This window comes from Taudactylus pleione, unplaced genomic scaffold, assembly GCF_031769625.1.
Source record: "Taudactylus pleione unplaced genomic scaffold, aTauple2 ptg000139l, whole genome shotgun sequence".
Lineage (NCBI taxonomy): Eukaryota > Metazoa > Chordata > Amphibia > Anura > Myobatrachidae > Taudactylus > Taudactylus pleione.
Window position 1 is genome coordinate 3,539,540 of NW_028284541.1, and position 17,536 is coordinate 3,557,075.

Genomic DNA, 17,536 nt, shown 5'->3' on the forward strand with positions numbered 1-17,536 from the left:
TCACTGTTTTGGTCTATTTCCTGTCCTTCAAGTCTTATTGTCATTTGGTGTTTAATATTCTAGACTAGCGCCCTTTAGGGTTTTAACTAATCTATGACGATTGCATTCTTGCAGACTGAAGTTGTCGAACGATGAAATTAAGCGTGCCATTTTAACAATGGATGAGCAGGAAGATCTCCCAAAAGACATGTTGGAACAGGTGAGGGCTGAGATCTGTTGGCTGATTATATGAAAAATTCTCCAGTCCTGTCACCCATTAGCCAGATTGCCTCGTGGAAACCAAGTGGTGACAGATGAGGCGTAGATAATGCAAAATGCAAAGAATTTGCACTGTGCTGTGAATGAACTGAGATTTCTGGTTCTATCTTCAAGTAGCATTTTAGTTAATTATTTAGAATGTATACTTTGTGACATTAACATGCATGCACACATTTCCTACTCCTAGTTAAACTTAATAATATTGTTCAGATAGGACCAAATCTTGTTTTTTTTTTTTGCATTGGTCCAAACAGAATTATTGCCCTGAGGTGGTGGTTGCTCTCTTTATTGAGTATTTGATCACTGACACAAATTACGGCAGTGACCTCTTCAGGCCATCGGAAGTTATTACAAGCAATGCAGAAAACTGATAGTCCACCTATTGGTCAAATTGTGAGAGGCCCTGTAGAATGTGTCCTATATATTTGATATGTCCCTTCATGAGGGTTTATGCTTACTACAGTTAATTATTATTTTACAAATATAAGTGACCTCTCAGCACAAAAGAGCATAGGATAACAAGTCAGACATCAAATCAAAAACACACACACATAATGTAGTATTACAAAGAAGATCACAAATCGGGCCATATGTAATAGGCTGCAATTTGCTAGTCCCAGTGTGATTTTGGCAAGAGAGCCACTTGATTTAAAGAGGAATTTAGTTCTAAAGGAAAACCAGGTTGTTTTTGCAGCTATCTCGCCGAGAACATGCCGGGGCCAGCAAACCACAACCAATTACATAAGGACCTTTGACTGTGCAGCACTTAAGAAAAACTAGAGCTCTGTCTTCAGATTTCCGTATTGGACAACCAGTTATGTTCACATACTTCAGGGGAGATGTACTAAGCCTTCAAAAGAGTGGAGAACTTGACCATAGCAACCAATCAGCTTCTTCTTTCCATTTTATAGAATTTACTTGATAGAAATGCTACCTCAAAGCTGATTGGTTGCTATGGACATCTTCACTCTTTAGAAGGCTTGATACACCCTCTCCTCAGACTTATCTTCCCTTTAATTTGGGATTAAAGGGCTGATTAAAACCAGGTGAAATGGAGACTTGAAGTGAGCCAGACCTATGTGTACTAAATTAAAGGTATAATATAGAGAGCCTGGCAAAACGGGACTTCCACACAGGAGAAGATAAGTGGTCATGAAGTGGTTTTCTATGCCACTAGTATTATGCTTTGTCATATCTCTCAAGGCATGAAATAAGTTGATTCAATAGGGAGTCCAAACTCACAAAATCTTTATGGTTTCCCAAGAACCGACTAAAGATTAATGACAAAAGTCTAGTAGGCTTGCCTATCTGGGTCTTGGCAGACCCATCAATAAACCCAGTGGGAACCCACTGAAGACCTAACCCCATCCTCATGAGCGACCTATACCTTAAAACAATGGTTCTCAACCTCAACCCTCAGGTATCCTCAAGAGGTCATGTGTTGAGGATGTCTGTCTGTGGAAGCAGAAGGGATAATTATTGACCCAGCAAGCTAGAGTAACTCACCTGTGTTAAAGGCATCCACAGCACATGACCTGTTGGTAGTACTTGGGACTGGAGTTGAGAACCACTGCCTTAGCACCAAAGGGACCAGTACTTTCAGGTTAGTAAAACATAATTTGAATAAACACACTGGCTTTGTCCGCTTGAAGATATAATAATAATTTTGATAATAAAAAGTGACTGCTCACAACTAAAGTTTCTGTGTCTGAAAATCGCATATATTATGGATAAATGTCTTTAGGGAAGGGGTAAAAATTTGGGATTCATCCACCTGTTTTGTTTTTCTTTGTTGTTGTACCTTTCTTCCCACCCATAGTCCTCGGCTTCATTGTTATCCTTGGACAAATTGAAAATGAAAGTTTATAAACTAAAACTGTTGGTCTGTAAATCCAGCAATGCATTTTGTTTAAACAGAGTGTAGTGGGGCAGGGTGATTTAATTCACCAGCTCAGTAACAACTATTCGCTAATGGAGCATATAAGCCAACAGCCACCAATCCGCATTTAACATTGATCAGTCTAAGTCAAGTTGGGAATCAAATGTCCGGGTCGCTATCGGTTACTGCACTTTGTCAATAAATAAACTCAAGTGATGAGTCCAAATAAGTGAATTGATTCAGTTTTGGTTTGTGTAATTGTTTGGTTGTTTTGTTTTAATTAAACTGTAATTAAAAATAATGTGTATATATATATATATATTTTCTCTCCAGCTTCTGAAGTTTGTCCCAGAGAAGAGTGATATTGACTTGCTAGGGGAACACAAACATGAACTGGATCGTATGGCCAAAGCGGACAGGTTCCTCTTCGAGATGAGCAGGTGCTACTACCTACTTCCAGTTTTTATTTCTACTGGTTTTTTAGAAAATTATTATCCAAATCCACTTTATTTTATTAAAGTTATTGATAAGGCCTGCAGTACAGTAATAAGTAATGGATCAAACCTGAACTTGTACAAACACTACCTGTCAGCAGTAGTGAATCACTGCTAATAGCATGACTATCGTTCCTTATCATTGTTTGTCTATAGGGCGTCACCACCGATTCTGTGGTGGTGGGGGATCTTACAGATATAACACACATAAATGCATTAAACATAATAATAGGAATACAATACACATGATAGCTGCAGTTGAGCTGAGCAACACATATGCGGAAAGTCCTGACCAGTTAATAACAGTATGGATACATATACGAATGAGCAAACGAGAAGTAGGGGTAATATGAGGTAGACCGACGTGAGACATAGGGCAAAATGGACCCTGCCCAGGAGAGCTTACAATGTACAAGGAGGGGAAAATGTGACAAATGGGACACAAGTGGATCTAGTGGATGGAGGAAGCGGATTACCAGTTGTTGTTTCCCTGTCTGTTTTTCTACCTCTTCGTTGGTCTTCACCAGGGGCGTAACTAGGTATTTGAAGGCAATGGTGAAAAATGTATATAACACATGTAACTATGACAAGGAAGATGGGCCCCCGTCAGCTCTGGGCTCCATAGCATCTGCACCCCTTCCACCAATGGTAGTTGTGCCCATGGTCTTCACCCATTGCACAGTATGCTTGGCTTGTTTCTTCTGATAGATAATTCATCTACAATTGGGAAATCATTGAGTGCATTAAAAGAGCCCTGGTCTCTTACACAAGGTACAGTCAGCCATTTTGTGGGCTGAACCAACATCCATAAGGCCTAAGGTGCTTTAATACAATACAATATTTTATTCAACCCATAAAATGGCTACCTCCCCTGTCCACAGGTAATAGATCCACAAAATGGCTGCAGCTATTGCTTTTAGGCGTCTGGAGCACTTTAAGATTCTTTGTAATTCAAGTATACGGACGAACGTATAATAAAGATAAAAAAAGGTCTGTAGCATTTGCCTTATAGGGGGAAACTTAAAATAAAATCTACACTTCTTTTCCAGCATTCTCTGGTGGTTTGCACAAAGTGTGTGTTTACAGTATGTACGTATATGTGTATATACATATATGTCTTTTCCCAAAGTAGTTTTTGGAAAAGTGCAATCCCTGTCTTTTCACAGCTGCAATGGATTTGCTTTTCATATAGTTTCACATTTTGGAAGCGGTTCACATTTCCTTTTGTTGTGGTTTGTCACTAGAGAATATTGAGTTTGATGTAACTTTCTTTCATACAGTAACTGCTTAGTTTATAAGCTAGAGATTCTCTGGTTTAAGGAGAGCAATAGCGTCTGTACTGTGTGGTTCACTGTGTTCAATGGCAAAAGAAGTCTTTAGAGAATTACTCCAGCTCAGATATTACCCATGTTGCCAAGAGTTTTATTCGGTAATAAAATAAATATAGGCGTCCGGATAAGCTACTAATGAAGATTATACTGCGTTTATTTGCTATTATTGTTGTTACTCTGTAGCCAGGTGTCTCTGTAGCAGAATGAGATCACTCCTGTTTCTGGGAGACAGTGAGGTTAGGAATTCACATGCATCCCACTGGCCTGTTGTAGGGCATAGCCTTTTTCTTACTCAGGGGGAGATGTATTGAACTTTGGAGAAGGAGAGGGAGAACGTACCACCAACCAATCAGCTTCTTTAATTTTTCAAACACAAATGGCGGTTAGAAGCTGATTGGTTGGCACTTTATCTCGCTCCAAGATTTGATACAGCTCACCCTAAATCAGAGTTCTAGCGCTAGTCCTGGAATAGGATTTTATTATCCAAATGGTGGAAACGCCCAACTGCCATAGTACCATAATGCTGCAGTACTAGTGATGGACAGATTAATACAATGTCCTTTAACATATAAAAATGGAAATGTCTGGTTGAGCTAAATAATTCATCCTTGTGCTAATGAAAAGCTTTGGTATAAAATATTGGCAATAACAAGGTTGACATGCAATAGGTTGACAGGTACAAAAGGATGACTGACAACAGTTTGACAGGTTCAAATGGTCGACACAATTTTTTTTTTTTTTTTTAACTCTAATCTTAATCCTAACCCTCCCTATAGTGCCTAACACTAATCGTCCCCTCCGGCAGCCTAACCCTAACTCTCCCCAAAGTGCTTAACCCTCACCCTAACTTAAAAATGTTGAAAAAAAACTATTAAAACAATGTGTCAACCTTTTGTCCCTGTCGACCTATTTGGCGTCGACCTATTATCCAGATCCCCTAATGAAAATACATTGTACTGTATTTTAATGTAAGTTCTTGTTTGAGATAATGTTTTAGCAGCTGAAGCACCTGCTGCTGTCTATTGTACATGTTTAGCCTGGCATGAAACATTCTCATAAATGTGGAACATGATTTCTAAGCCAAATCTTATTGTCAAAATAACATTGTGATGAATTTAGCAAACTCCAAAAACTCTGATTGTCTAGTCGACCTGTGGCTCTACAGCTGTTGTGAAATTACAAGTCCCAGCATGCCCTGCCACAGTTTTAGCATTCCCTAAGAGCAAAACTGTGGCAGGGAATGCTGGGACTTGTAGTTCCACAACAGCTGGAGAGCCACAGGTTGGCCAGGCCTGGTCTAGTAATATGTATTACAAAAATAATTTTTTGTCTTTTAAATCAGCCGTTAAAAGGGGTTCTCCATCTAGTTATATTTTTCCTTATTTGCCCTACCATTACACTTATTCTTAATGAATAGTTGCCCGCTGTATTGTTACTGTGATTGAGTGTGGGCTACTGCCACTGCAAACTTTGCTGGATACTTACTGTAGGCTGTTATGGGTTGAGTTCCTGGATTCTGGTTTCCATGGGTTTCCTGAAGCCATTAGCTCTTTATAATGTGCTAGACATTATAATGAGCTGTAATATAGCACACTTTCATTCTATGACAAAATACTGATATATCTGGGGAGCTTAGAGAGTCCAGGTCTGGAACTACCACCATGCAGTGTTAGCAGAACAGTGTAATGCTTCTCTGCTTATCACTGGTCCCTAGTGAGTATTTGGTTTCTGGCTTCTTGCTCTGAATACAAACATACACTATGGGGTCAATTTACTAAAGTTAGAGTTTTAAGAAGTGGAGATGTTGCCCATAGCAACCAATCAGATTCTAGCTATTATCTTCTAGAATGGGGGTGAGCAATAAGCAGCCCCCCAGATGTTGTAAAACTACACATTCCAGCATGCCTTGCCACATTTGTGCTATTTGGCCACGCTAAAAATGTTGCAATGCATGCTGGGATTTGTATTTCAACAATAGCTGGAAGGCCGGCTATTGTCCATCCCTGTTCTAGAAGGTGCTAGTTAAATTTTAAGTAGAATCTGATTGGTTGCTATGCATCTCCACTTTTAAAAGCTCTCACTTTGCTAAAGTTACCACTATGTGTAGGCACCAGGTGCATATGATCACCTAGCTACGCATTGTATCATGTGTTTAGATATTTAACAATTGAGGTATTCATTTCCACTCTAAAGGAAGCAGAAAATTGTAGCTATATGTTTTAAATCTTATTACATCTCTGCTGTATATTTAAGACTATATAACTCCATTTACAAAAAGGTAACGGATGTTTTTTAGGCAGCACTTCCTGTCATTGTCTGAAAGGGTAATTGTCAAAAGTGTCTACACCAGGGCGTGAGATAGTCCCCATTGGTGGAGGGAACACAGTCCACTTAGATGTTGTTCCCTCCACCCATGAGGACTAGCTTTTATCCACACCTTTTTACATTTATATTATTACTGAGAGCACAGTAATAGCTCTGCAAAACAGTTTTTATGTAAATCTTCATACAAATAGCCATCTCCTACTGAAATAACAACATAGAACACATAAGTGGCTTCAATGTTTGTGATGATCCTAAAGTTCTCTTAGGGTCTAGCTTCTCAGCAAGAATTTAGCACAAGCCACAACATGTATGCCTGTTGTGTGTCTCCTTAATAAAACAAAACAAAAACAAAAGAACAACACATATCACTACTCTGTGCTGTCGGGGTTACCTTGCTCCTTCCACTTCTTAGCTTTCAGTCTTCCTACTTACCGCCATTTCCCCTCTCACACCATAATGCTTGCTTTGTCTTGAATAACTTAATCAACAAATGGATCAGTCTACGCCTTCCACAAGTTCAGCACACTCCTCTCCTGAAATAATCTGTGCTGCGGTGTAGAATCAGATCTGATAGGCTGCAGGTTTTACTTTTTCCACCCATACCTGGCGTCATAATGGCCGAGCAGATGAAGAGACAAAAAAGTTGCACAAAGCCTAAAAAAATGCCCCTTGAAGATGAATTCTCTAGTAACAGGATCTTACTTGAACATTTAGTGTTCGAGATACCCCATGTAATTTTATAACACACCACAATAGATTTGCCAGATAGGTCCTGCTCACAAATGTACAATCTCCTAGATGCCTCATTGGGTCCCATAGCTGTTCGTTTCTCTAGGTGTAATCAGTTTACTAATAGGACTGTTCAGTGATACCAGCAGTCCTATAAACCAGTCTGACCTCAATAATGTGTAATAGATTATGATTTGTTGCACTTTTGTGTCCTAATCTGTAAATTGTGGTATGTTTTAGGATTAATCATTATCAGCAGCGGTTGCAGTCTCTGTACTTCAAAAAGAAGTTTGCGGAAAGAGTTGCTGAAGTCAAACCAAAGGTAGAAGGTAAGTCTGCTTTCCAGTTGTGCAATTATTTCCAGATGGTATTTAAGAAGCAAGGACACAAGGAGAGCTTCAGATGAATATTTGCTGTGTTTTTGAATCCAGGGTAAAAAGCTATTACTCCCAGCTCCTGTCTGTTGAGTTCACAAGTTGGTGAGAGAATTTGATTCTGTTTGACAGTATTTCTAAATGACAATCGTATGCAAAGACTGCGCACACTTACCCACTATGATCTATGGTAGCTGCATCTTCCAGTGTGCTCAGCCACATATTGATCTGCATTATATAAAATGATCTCTCACATAGCAAAGTCTTGGGTACCTCAGTACAAACAGACAGATTGTCCAACAAAGTTGATTCATGTATGCATTAAAAATAGAATTCTGTTGGCCACGCAGATTTATTTTATTTGGATTCGCTGACCTTGTACAGACAGCAGTGTTGTGTGTAGATAGAGCTGTATATCCAATGCACATATCTAAGTTACTTGTTTCAATGCAGATTAATTTTAGAGTTTATCTTATTTTTAGCAATGACAGAACTGAGTGCAACCTGCACCTCCTGAATTAGTGCTTCCCAGAGCTTTCATTTTATGACAACACATCAGTTTATTTTTGGGACATAACCATATTTACATTTTGCGATAAGTAATCGTGAAAAATCTGAAAATAAACTGGGCCAATCACAGCATGTTTGCAAATCGTAACAATTACAGATGTGTCCTCATACATCGAGCCTGAATGCGCCATGCGGAGCGAGATGCCTGGCGCTAGTGAGCCATCAGGTACCATGCGACTCTGCTAGCGCCAGGCATCTTTATCGTGTCTTTATCCACCGCAAAATGCATCTCAGTCGCAATGCGATGTACTAGTATGCACCAGGAGACTGTGGTGGTCAATTTGATATGCGACACTTGTATATCAGTGTGACTGAGGGCCTGAATCATTGCGGAACGCTATTGCTAAAGCGTACACAGACGGCTGATTGTTGTGTACTGCACGTGTGTATGCATTGCAGTCCGTGAAGGCACCACTGCGATCACAGAGGCCACGGAGAGCCATTGCAGAGAGATTGACAGGCAGTGAGCGTTTGGGAGGGTGGTCAGGGAAACGCAGGCGCATTTGTCCGTTTGAACGCCGTTACATGGGGGTGCATAAATTAGCCAGTGCGATTGCATACACAGCTTGTGTACTTACTGTGTGCAACAAGGTTATTAATTTGTAATAACAGGGCTTCTGTAATTCTACATTAGGGGCCGATGGTACTCGATGTTACCGATGTTTATGGAGGGGTGCAAGGTATTACGCATGTGAGATAGCGGTAGTGGGAGGCAGTGGGCGTGTCTATGGTGGCAGTGCACTGACATTGCGATAGCATTCATTAGCATATTTTCACGCAGACCTGCGTGCGATTACAGAGCTGCGATCGCAATAGCGATCTTTATTGAATCAGGCGCTGAGTCTGTAAATGAAGCACCACGGAACTTGGCGCTGGAAAAGGCCAAGGCCCATACACCGTAGCACTTCGTATTTCGATTCAGACCCAGTCGCACACAGATCTAAAAGTGTCGCCTCTCAAATGAATCAGAACAATCTGGTGCATCCCAATTGCGTCGCAGTGTGACTTAGATGCATTTTCGGGCGAAAAAGACGCACGGCACTAACAGTCGCACTGGACCGGGAGCGCCAAGAGGGACTGTTTGGAGCGACTGCAGCAAGAATGCATGAGGACACATCTGTATATATTTCACATACTTTCCAAACTGCATATCATTAATGTGTGTGTGTATGTATGTGTGTGTGTATATGTATATATATATATATATATATATATATATATATATATATTATAATATAATTTGTATTTATTTTATTTTTTTCTTTTAGTACATTTTACATACAACCGTTAATTTGTTTTCAATGTCCTAACCCATTGCTTGGGTATCATGGCACGAGGTCCCACCACAATCAGAACACACACAATTCCTCTTATGAGTACTGCTCATTAGTTTATGGCAATGTAAGGATCCTAGAATTATTATCAGTATTATCACGCTGACTGCTGCTCATAAATACTAGAAAAATGAGATTGTCTTCATGTCTTGTTACAGTACATCACATTCTTATCCCACTGATGTCTCTCTTGTTTTCCAACAGCAATCCGCTCGGCTTCCAAGCAGGTTCTGCAGAGTAAAAGCTTAAAGCAACTGTTGGAAGTTGTCCTGGCATTCGGGAACTACATGAATAAAGGACAGAGGGGGAACGCTTACGGGTTTAAAATCTCCAGTCTAAATAAGATCGCTGATACCAAATCCAGTATTGACAAGTAAGTTACTAAATTGGTCCAAGACGAGTGTTTATTAACATTTATTTATATAGCATCTCATACACCTAGTAACAAACCCGGGAATAAAACAAGACTGAATATTTCTAAGGAAGAATTAAGAGTTTGCCATCTACTGTACAGTACCTAGCGAAAGACTAACATTTATAGCAGGGACAGGGAACCTCAGGCCCGAGGGCCGTATAAGGCCCCAGGAATCATTTGGTGTGGCCCTCTGAGCTACTTTCTTCTTGCCTCATCTGGCAAGCAAGGTGCCTAGATTGGCACCCTTCAGCCAGAATCTATGCAGCAGTGTCGTCTGGAGCCAGGGGCGGATCTAGACTGTTCTTTTAGGGGGGGGGGGGCGATTAATGACTAATTATGACTCCTCCTCTTCCTGTATTGGCACCTCCCCTTTCTGTTCCCAATGCCTCCCCTTTACAGGTTTTTTTTGTGGCCACATTTATTATTACAATGTATATATTTATGTATTCACTATGTGTGAATACACAGTTTGAGCACCAGCAGCCATCTCTCTGCTCCCCCCTCCCCCAGCTCCCCACACCAATTCCCTGCTCCCTCCTTCCCAAGCCATCTCTCTGCGCCCCTCTTCCCCATGCCCCTGTAGTAGTGCCCATATAGTAATGCCCCCATAGTAATGCACCTGTGCCCATATGGTAACGCCCCATAGTAATGCCCCTGTAATAGTCCCCATATGGAAATGACCCCATAGTAATGCCCCTGCATCGCCCATATGGTAGTACCCTATTAATAATGCCCCCTGTAGTGCGCTTATAGTAATGCCCCTGTAGTCATGAGACATCTCTTCCATAGTGCCCGTGGTGTTGCGCTCTCCGCTCTCCACGCATTACACAGGCTCCGATCACAGCACAGGCTGAACACAGACTGCTCAGCTCAGTGCATGATGCGGACTGTCTGTGCTAGGGGGGCGATCGCTCCAATCACCCCCCCCCTTGGATCCGCCACTGTCCGGAGCATCCTTAGGATGCGTCACACTGCTGCCCTTACAGCTCCCCGGTGCATCCTCAGGATGTTCCCAGCATTGCTGTGATCACCGGCGATTGTGGTCCCGCCTCCGTATGACATCACATGGAGGAGTGCGTGGTCTGCATTAGGCCCTCAAATAATGTTATATATATCAAAACGGCCCTCGGACAAAAAATAGGTTCCCCACCCCTGATTTGTGGTCTAGATTAAATTTCTCTTTCTGGACCTTCATCCAGCTGCCGTTAGTTTACCAGTGGGCAGATAAGTAAAATATATATTTTTTTTTTTATGTGTAATTTTAGGATCTTCAATTTTTTTTTTTATTTCCTAAAATGAAAATACAAATACATTTATTAAAGTAAATGAGATGTTGTGTTTCTATACTCCAATTTAGCTGTATAACCAGCCTTCCAACACCCTTCTTATTGTACGGGTGACGGACTATATCTAGGCAGTAAAAAGATTGACAATGTCTAGATAGACAGCAGATGTTACAGTCAGTAGGTTGACAGGGACAAAAGATCGACACATTAAAGGTTGACAGGTACAAATGGTCGACAGGGTCAAAAGGTCAGCACAAAAATGGTTGACACATGCTTTTTTAAGGCTAGGCACTTACCCCAACGGTTAGGATTAGGCACCAGGAGGGAGGGTTAGTTAGGCCCTAGAAGGGACGGTTAGGGTCAGGCACCTACCCCGACAGTTAGGGTTAGGCACCAGGAGGGAGAGTTAGAGTTAGGCACCAAGGGGTGGGTTAGGGCAAAGATTAGGGTTAAAAACAAAAAACAATTGTCGACCATTTTCATGGCGACCTTTTGATCCTGTCGACAATTTGTACATGTTGACATCCTTACATGTCAACATTCTTACATGTCGACCTTTTGTCCCAGTCGACCTATTAACTGTCTAACATCTGGTGTCTATCTAGACATTGTCGACCTTTTTACTGTCTATCTGTTAATCCACACCCCTATTGTACTGTAATTTCTAAATAGTCTCTGGGGTTGATTAGGATGGTAGCTAGGAGTTGCTGCACATATGCATGGTAGTAAGACTGCCCCCACTGTTGAGCTGGCAAATCGGTACGATCCTACTTTTGAGTCCAAATTTGCCACACACATAAGTGTTCAAATTGGACAACATGCGACTGTCGAGCACACGGCCAGTAACGGCGATATGCGGTCATCTTCCGGCCACTGTTGCCAACATGTCCATTAAGGATCCAAGTCACATTCTTTTAGAACATTAATTGCGAAGAGCAACGGAATATGCTGGCTCTGTATAAATAACAATTAATAATATAGATCAGACACGGTGATACCAGGCAAATTGCCGTTGTCCGTTTGATTGGTCTCCTGTGCTTCTTCGTGAAGTTCACAGAGAATGATCATCGTAAAGCTGCCCCCATACACTCCTCAATTTTATTTGTTTCTGAACCAATGACGGCATTTCTGTACAGTCCTATCAATTAACAATTAAGGCCCGTATTTAATCAGCAATGATAATTTCGCCACCGTCGGCGGAAACTACTTTCCGCCTACATCGTGTGTTTTAGGCAAATTCATTTTTGGTATGCGCCCTATTCATTTCCAAAGGATGCGATCCGGCGAAACGCAAACAGGCGAATAGTGCTGTCAGATTTGGGGAAATCAGCCTGACACCGCACCATAGATTCACTAACATTGGGGATCAATGTAGATGCCCCCGAATAGCCCTACTGAAGCTATTTGGAGTACCTATGTGCTTTCAATAGCTGCTAAGTAGCGTCTTTGCACAAGTGGTGAAGAATAGCATTTATACCCCTTTCAGACATACCGAGGATCCCGGGAATTTGGCTGAGGCAGGTCAAATTCCCGGGATCCTCGGTATGTCTGAAAGGTACCTACCCAGGAACACGTTCCCGGGTAGCCGACCCTTCAATCAACCAGGGAATTTCCCGGGACTTAAGTCCCGGGAAATTACTCTGCTTATGTCTGAATGGTGCTACACGGGAATTTCTCTCCCGTGCTGCACCAAGCAGCTTTTACATTGGCAGCGCAGAGCGTCCTATAGGACGCTCAGCGCTGCTGCTCACCACCCCCCGCGTCGGTGGCTGTGGAGCTGACAACCGAGTCAGCGACCATGGCCGGGTCCTCAGCAGGGGCTGGCTGGCAACTTTTAGTCTGGGGGGCACATGCAATCAAGTGGCCCGGGCGGGGGCGTAGACCGAGGCCTGGCACTGTAGATGCAGATAATATTAAAAACTAAAAAACCCGGCTTATGTCTGAAAGGTGCTACCCGAGAATTTCCCGTGTAGAAGCTTCAGGCTCGTATTCAATTTGAGGAGAAAAGTCCAGACTTTTCGCCACCTTCGCCTGTTTTCCAGGCGGAAAAGTATAGCGCGCGTGCCCGCTATTCCCCGTATTCAATTCCAAAGTAGGCGAAATCGGGAACCGGCGAAACTGGGATCAGCGAAAAAAAACGTGAATTTTCGGGTAATAATCCTAGGACCCCCCTAAAGATGTCCTGACCTGGGGGATCACTATGGGTACTCCCGTTTTTGCCTGTTGAAGAAAGTTGGGTTTTTAAATAGCCGCGGCAGGTGCATAAATGCGGCTTTGAAGAAGGTGATGCAGAAGAGCATTTAGAGGGTTTTTTTTTTTTTTTTCTTATAAATAACTATGCCCATCAAATTTGGGGTACATGAAAATGGGTACAAGCATATTTTGAAGTCCCTTAAATGATTTAGAAAAATTCAGCAAAAATGCACCTGCCGCTACTCCCACATTGAAGAAAACACCTGCCGCACATAAGGGAACCCCTCTGGACTCCATTCCGCTAATTTACAAGTGTGTTCTCTATTTTTTTTTTTTTTAACCCCAAAATCGAAATAATTATTTTGGGGTGTCCTTTTTTTTTTTTTAAACTTTTTTTAACACAGATCGTTTTAAGGGGGCATTCCCAAGGCTGTAGGCTAATTTTTTATAAGCCAGCGCCCCTAAACCCCAATTCTGCACTTTTTTTCACCAGCAAAAGGCTGGCGAAAAATTATCCCCGTTTTATAACATTGACTTTTTGCATCGGCGATGTAGTTGAATACGGGTATATTGGAAATAGGCGAAAATGATGTCATCGCCGATTCTGACATTTTGCCTCAAATTGAATACAGCCCATAGTGTGAAAGGGGGTCTCGACCAAATACCCGGGAATTTCTCCTGTGCATTTCCCGGGTATTTGGTCGAGACCCCCCCTTTTACACTTAGCAGGAAATTTTACAGGTCGTATGTCTGAAAGGGGTATTAGCAGTTTTTTTTTAAAGAAAATAACTAGCCCCAGCAAATTTGGGGTACATGAAAATGGGTGCTAGAATGGTTAAAATTCGCAAAAGTGAAGTTCAGAAAACATGAAAAATGCATGTTCAGCAAGCACCTGCAATCAAAAAAAACACCTCCCCCATACTTGTAGACCCCCCAAAAGTTTATTTCGCTAGTATTTAATTTTGTACCCCAACTGTTTTTTTCGCCCCCTTTTTCAATGAAATTTTTTGTGGTGTTCCTCAATTTTTTGGGAGCAATTTTTGACGCAGTTAACCTTTCGGGACCCGTCCAAGGGTGCAGGGGGGTTTCCCAACCTTTGCACCCCAAAACCGCAATTCTACACTTTTTTCCGCTTGCTATTCATAGGCGATACTTGTCCGCCTATTACCTTGCATTGACTTTCCGCGTAGGCTAAAAGTCTTTGCAATTGAATAAGGCGCAAAGTTTCCGCCTGCCGAAATGACGTCACCCGCGATACTTTTCCGTGGATTCTGAGTTTTCGCCTCTTAATTGAATACGGCCCTAAGGCACACATGGTCAGATCACATTCTTCATCATTTAATACAAAATAATATCTGTTTTTCTTACACAGAGAACTATAAAACACATTGTTATTGTTATACATTGTCCTAGGACATCAAACACAAGCAGATATTCATTATACCTTATGGTTTTGCTACAGCCTATGTTCCTGCATCATTCTAAAATCAGAGTTCACTTATAAATTGAAATTTGTGAAAGCTGACTGAAAGCATACTGACGGCCATCTTGTTTTTATAAGTATAGGACATATTGTGACACATCCTAAGCAACCACAGATCATTAACCTCGGCTATCCTGCTGATGCACCCGTAGCACATTATAGAGCATTGCGCCACCACTAATAAACTGGTTAATGCTTGCACAACGCAGGAAATGCCTCTGTAATGAAAAGCGTTCCATAGTAAACCAATTACTATATTCCTATAGGAGGTTTATGTTTTTCCTTGCAGTCAACCTCTCACACGGGGTGTTGTATATAAAATCCAGTGTGAGAGATCCTCTAATTTCCCACAAGAGCTGCGGTTTGTTTCATACTTCCAGAAATGGCTCCTGTGGGGACTGCATGATGTAATGCTGGAAAGAGGGATGGCTCTGATGACATTCAGCTGTTTAACTTCTGAAGCGAACATGATGCACTTGTTGGACTCTATCCCATCTTGTTCTGAGAGTGCTGTTAGCATTTGAAGTAGACCTGGAATATATTACTGTTCATTTATATGCAAGTTTGCAACATCGGTCTAGGGGCCTGATTCACTACAGATCGCAACTGCGATTGCAGTAACGATTATGCAAACCGTTCAACTGCGATAGTATGCTAATCCAATGCGATTGCTATGCTGTCGCAGCACTAACATGAGGATGCCCGCTTTGTCTTACACACAGCCTCACGCACACTGGCACAAGGTCAGACCTTACTCCGAATTACTAACGTCAGCGCACGCAATGAGGCCTCAGGCTGCGTAGGGCACCGCAGTGGCTAATTTATGCACTCCCCTGCAGTGGCGTCAAATGCACTGGCACGCCTGTATTTCTCGGGCCAACCCGTCAACATCCACAATCGGCACTTCCTGCCAATCACTCTGCAATGGGTCTATATAGTGACTGCGATCGCAGTAGCTGGTTCACGCTCTGCGATGCATGCGCAGTACTCAATAGTTGGCCGATTGTGTGCTTATTAGTAACTGCGGTCCGTGCTTAATCAGGCCCTAGGTTTGAAATATCCTATAGTAGTTACCTTTTCATGATTCCATTTTGCCGGGGTGCGGCCTATACAATGCGTCTAGATTCCTGCTTTCTACTTCCCGTGTCCGGTGCGCTCTCTGGTAGTCGCTGACAAACATTTGTTTTTTCTTCAGCTGCTTTTATGGACATGTACATATAGAGTAACGTGGCAACTATTGTGGGGTGCGTACGATTTTGCTGATGTTTGGAGGTGACTGATCATTGGTCGGTCTAAGATGGATAATGCACAGTATTGTGTCTGATCTGGAGCATGATTACATACATGGGATTCTGTTTTGGATGATGTGATACTTTAAATAGCCACAATTGACCCCACCTCAGAGGTAGCAGTACCCCAGTAGCCATTTTAGATTAGACTACGCAGTCGGCTAGAGGTGTTTTTTTTATTTTTTTGTTATTCTAAATGAAAAAGTTAAATATATTTAAATACAATGAATAAAAATACAAATAATTTGGGGTTAGTTTGTTGATAATCGTTAGGAACGGTTCCACCTTATAGCAGAGGAATATCAATGCCTGGGGGTCCGTGTGCAAATAGGACATCATTGCAGAATTTGATATCTCTGAGAATTCTGCCATATAAGACTAATATTTGTCATTACAGGAATATAACCCTTTTGCACTATCTCATAACTGTGGTAGAGAAGAAGTACCCCAAAATTGTAAATCTGCACGAAGAGCTCCAGAGTATCCCTGAGGCGGCAAAAGTGAAGTAAGTGATAGCGCATTTGTGTAACTAATATGCGCAGCTGGATTTCATATGTTCTAGCTCCAGTCACAGTAACACACACACGTCCTGCACATTGTCAGCAAAAAGATGATGGTGACACAGAAGCCTTGGAACAACCCATATTATGCCCCTGTGGTATGTTTCACTCAACCCAGTTGTTCAGATATGGAATATCGCTGAGAACTAATTGGTGAAAGTCGGTCACAAAGTGTTAAGGAACAGAGAGGAACGGTGAAATAAAAATATCTTATAATAAAGTTAATCTCGAGCGAGTGTTACCCTTTTTAATTTTAAAACCTATATTGAGGTGCATTGAAAATGAAAACCAAAGTGTAGAGGAAAGTGGTGGAAATAAGAGCTGGTACAAGTTAATGGGCAAAAAGACCCAATATTTATAAATAACTGAAAGAGGAGGCTGGTTATGAATTGTTCCTGGACTGTCAGGGCCATTATGCAGAGCCTGCATCAGAGATGGATGCAAATTCCCTTGCGAATGCCATTCCGTACGTAGCGGACTTGCAAAATTATGCAAATGTCTCAGCTGCCGCCTTGTGCACTGAGGCGCCCGCCTCCAGCGTCTGACATCCACCGCTTGCGTACAAAAGTGGGAACATGGGAAACAGTCGAATTACTGACAGAGCAGCTCTCCTAAGACGTCGGGGCCTCTGCAGCTGTAAACGAATTCAGAGCCTCACTAGAGCACGCCCAGAACACTGTCCCGACACGCCTTCGTTTCTCTAACTACCCTTCGTTACCTTCCCCAAACACTGACAACCTGTCACTCAGTTTGCAAAAAGATCCTCTCTACAACCTACATCCTTAATCCATTGCCGCTTGTACACAGCGCGGCTTTGACGCACACGCAATGGAAATATATTGTTCCACTGTGGCCTGCGTTGGCATTGCGTCTGTCTCTGAATCAGGGCCACGGTGGAGTACAAGACCCCTGGTGGTCACATATTCAATATGCCCCCTGTGCGAGATAGCCACATGGCCTAATATAATCTAGAATAGCTTTCATTGTGGGGGGGGAGGGGATTTACCTGGTAGAAT

The 17,536-nt window shown here is 42.1% G+C and overlaps 1 protein-coding gene across 4 annotated transcripts in view; it reads left to right on the forward strand.

Moving 5' to 3' along the window:
• The window catches only part of DAAM1 (dishevelled associated activator of morphogenesis 1), a 178,080-nt gene that overhangs the window by 144,538 nt on the left and 16,006 nt on the right, over nt 1–17,536 (forward strand). For all 4 annotated transcript variants that reach the window (XM_088473710.1, XM_088473713.1, XM_088473712.1 and 1 more), the window contains 5 exons: nt 115–199; nt 2,471–2,577; nt 7,257–7,345; nt 9,499–9,667; nt 16,358–16,465. In XM_088473710.1, the coding sequence (XP_088329836.1) occupies nt 115–199; nt 2,471–2,577; nt 7,257–7,345; nt 9,499–9,667; nt 16,358–16,465 (558 nt within the window). The remainder of the gene's footprint in view (nt 1–114; nt 200–2,470; nt 2,578–7,256; nt 7,346–9,498; nt 9,668–16,357; nt 16,466–17,536) is intronic.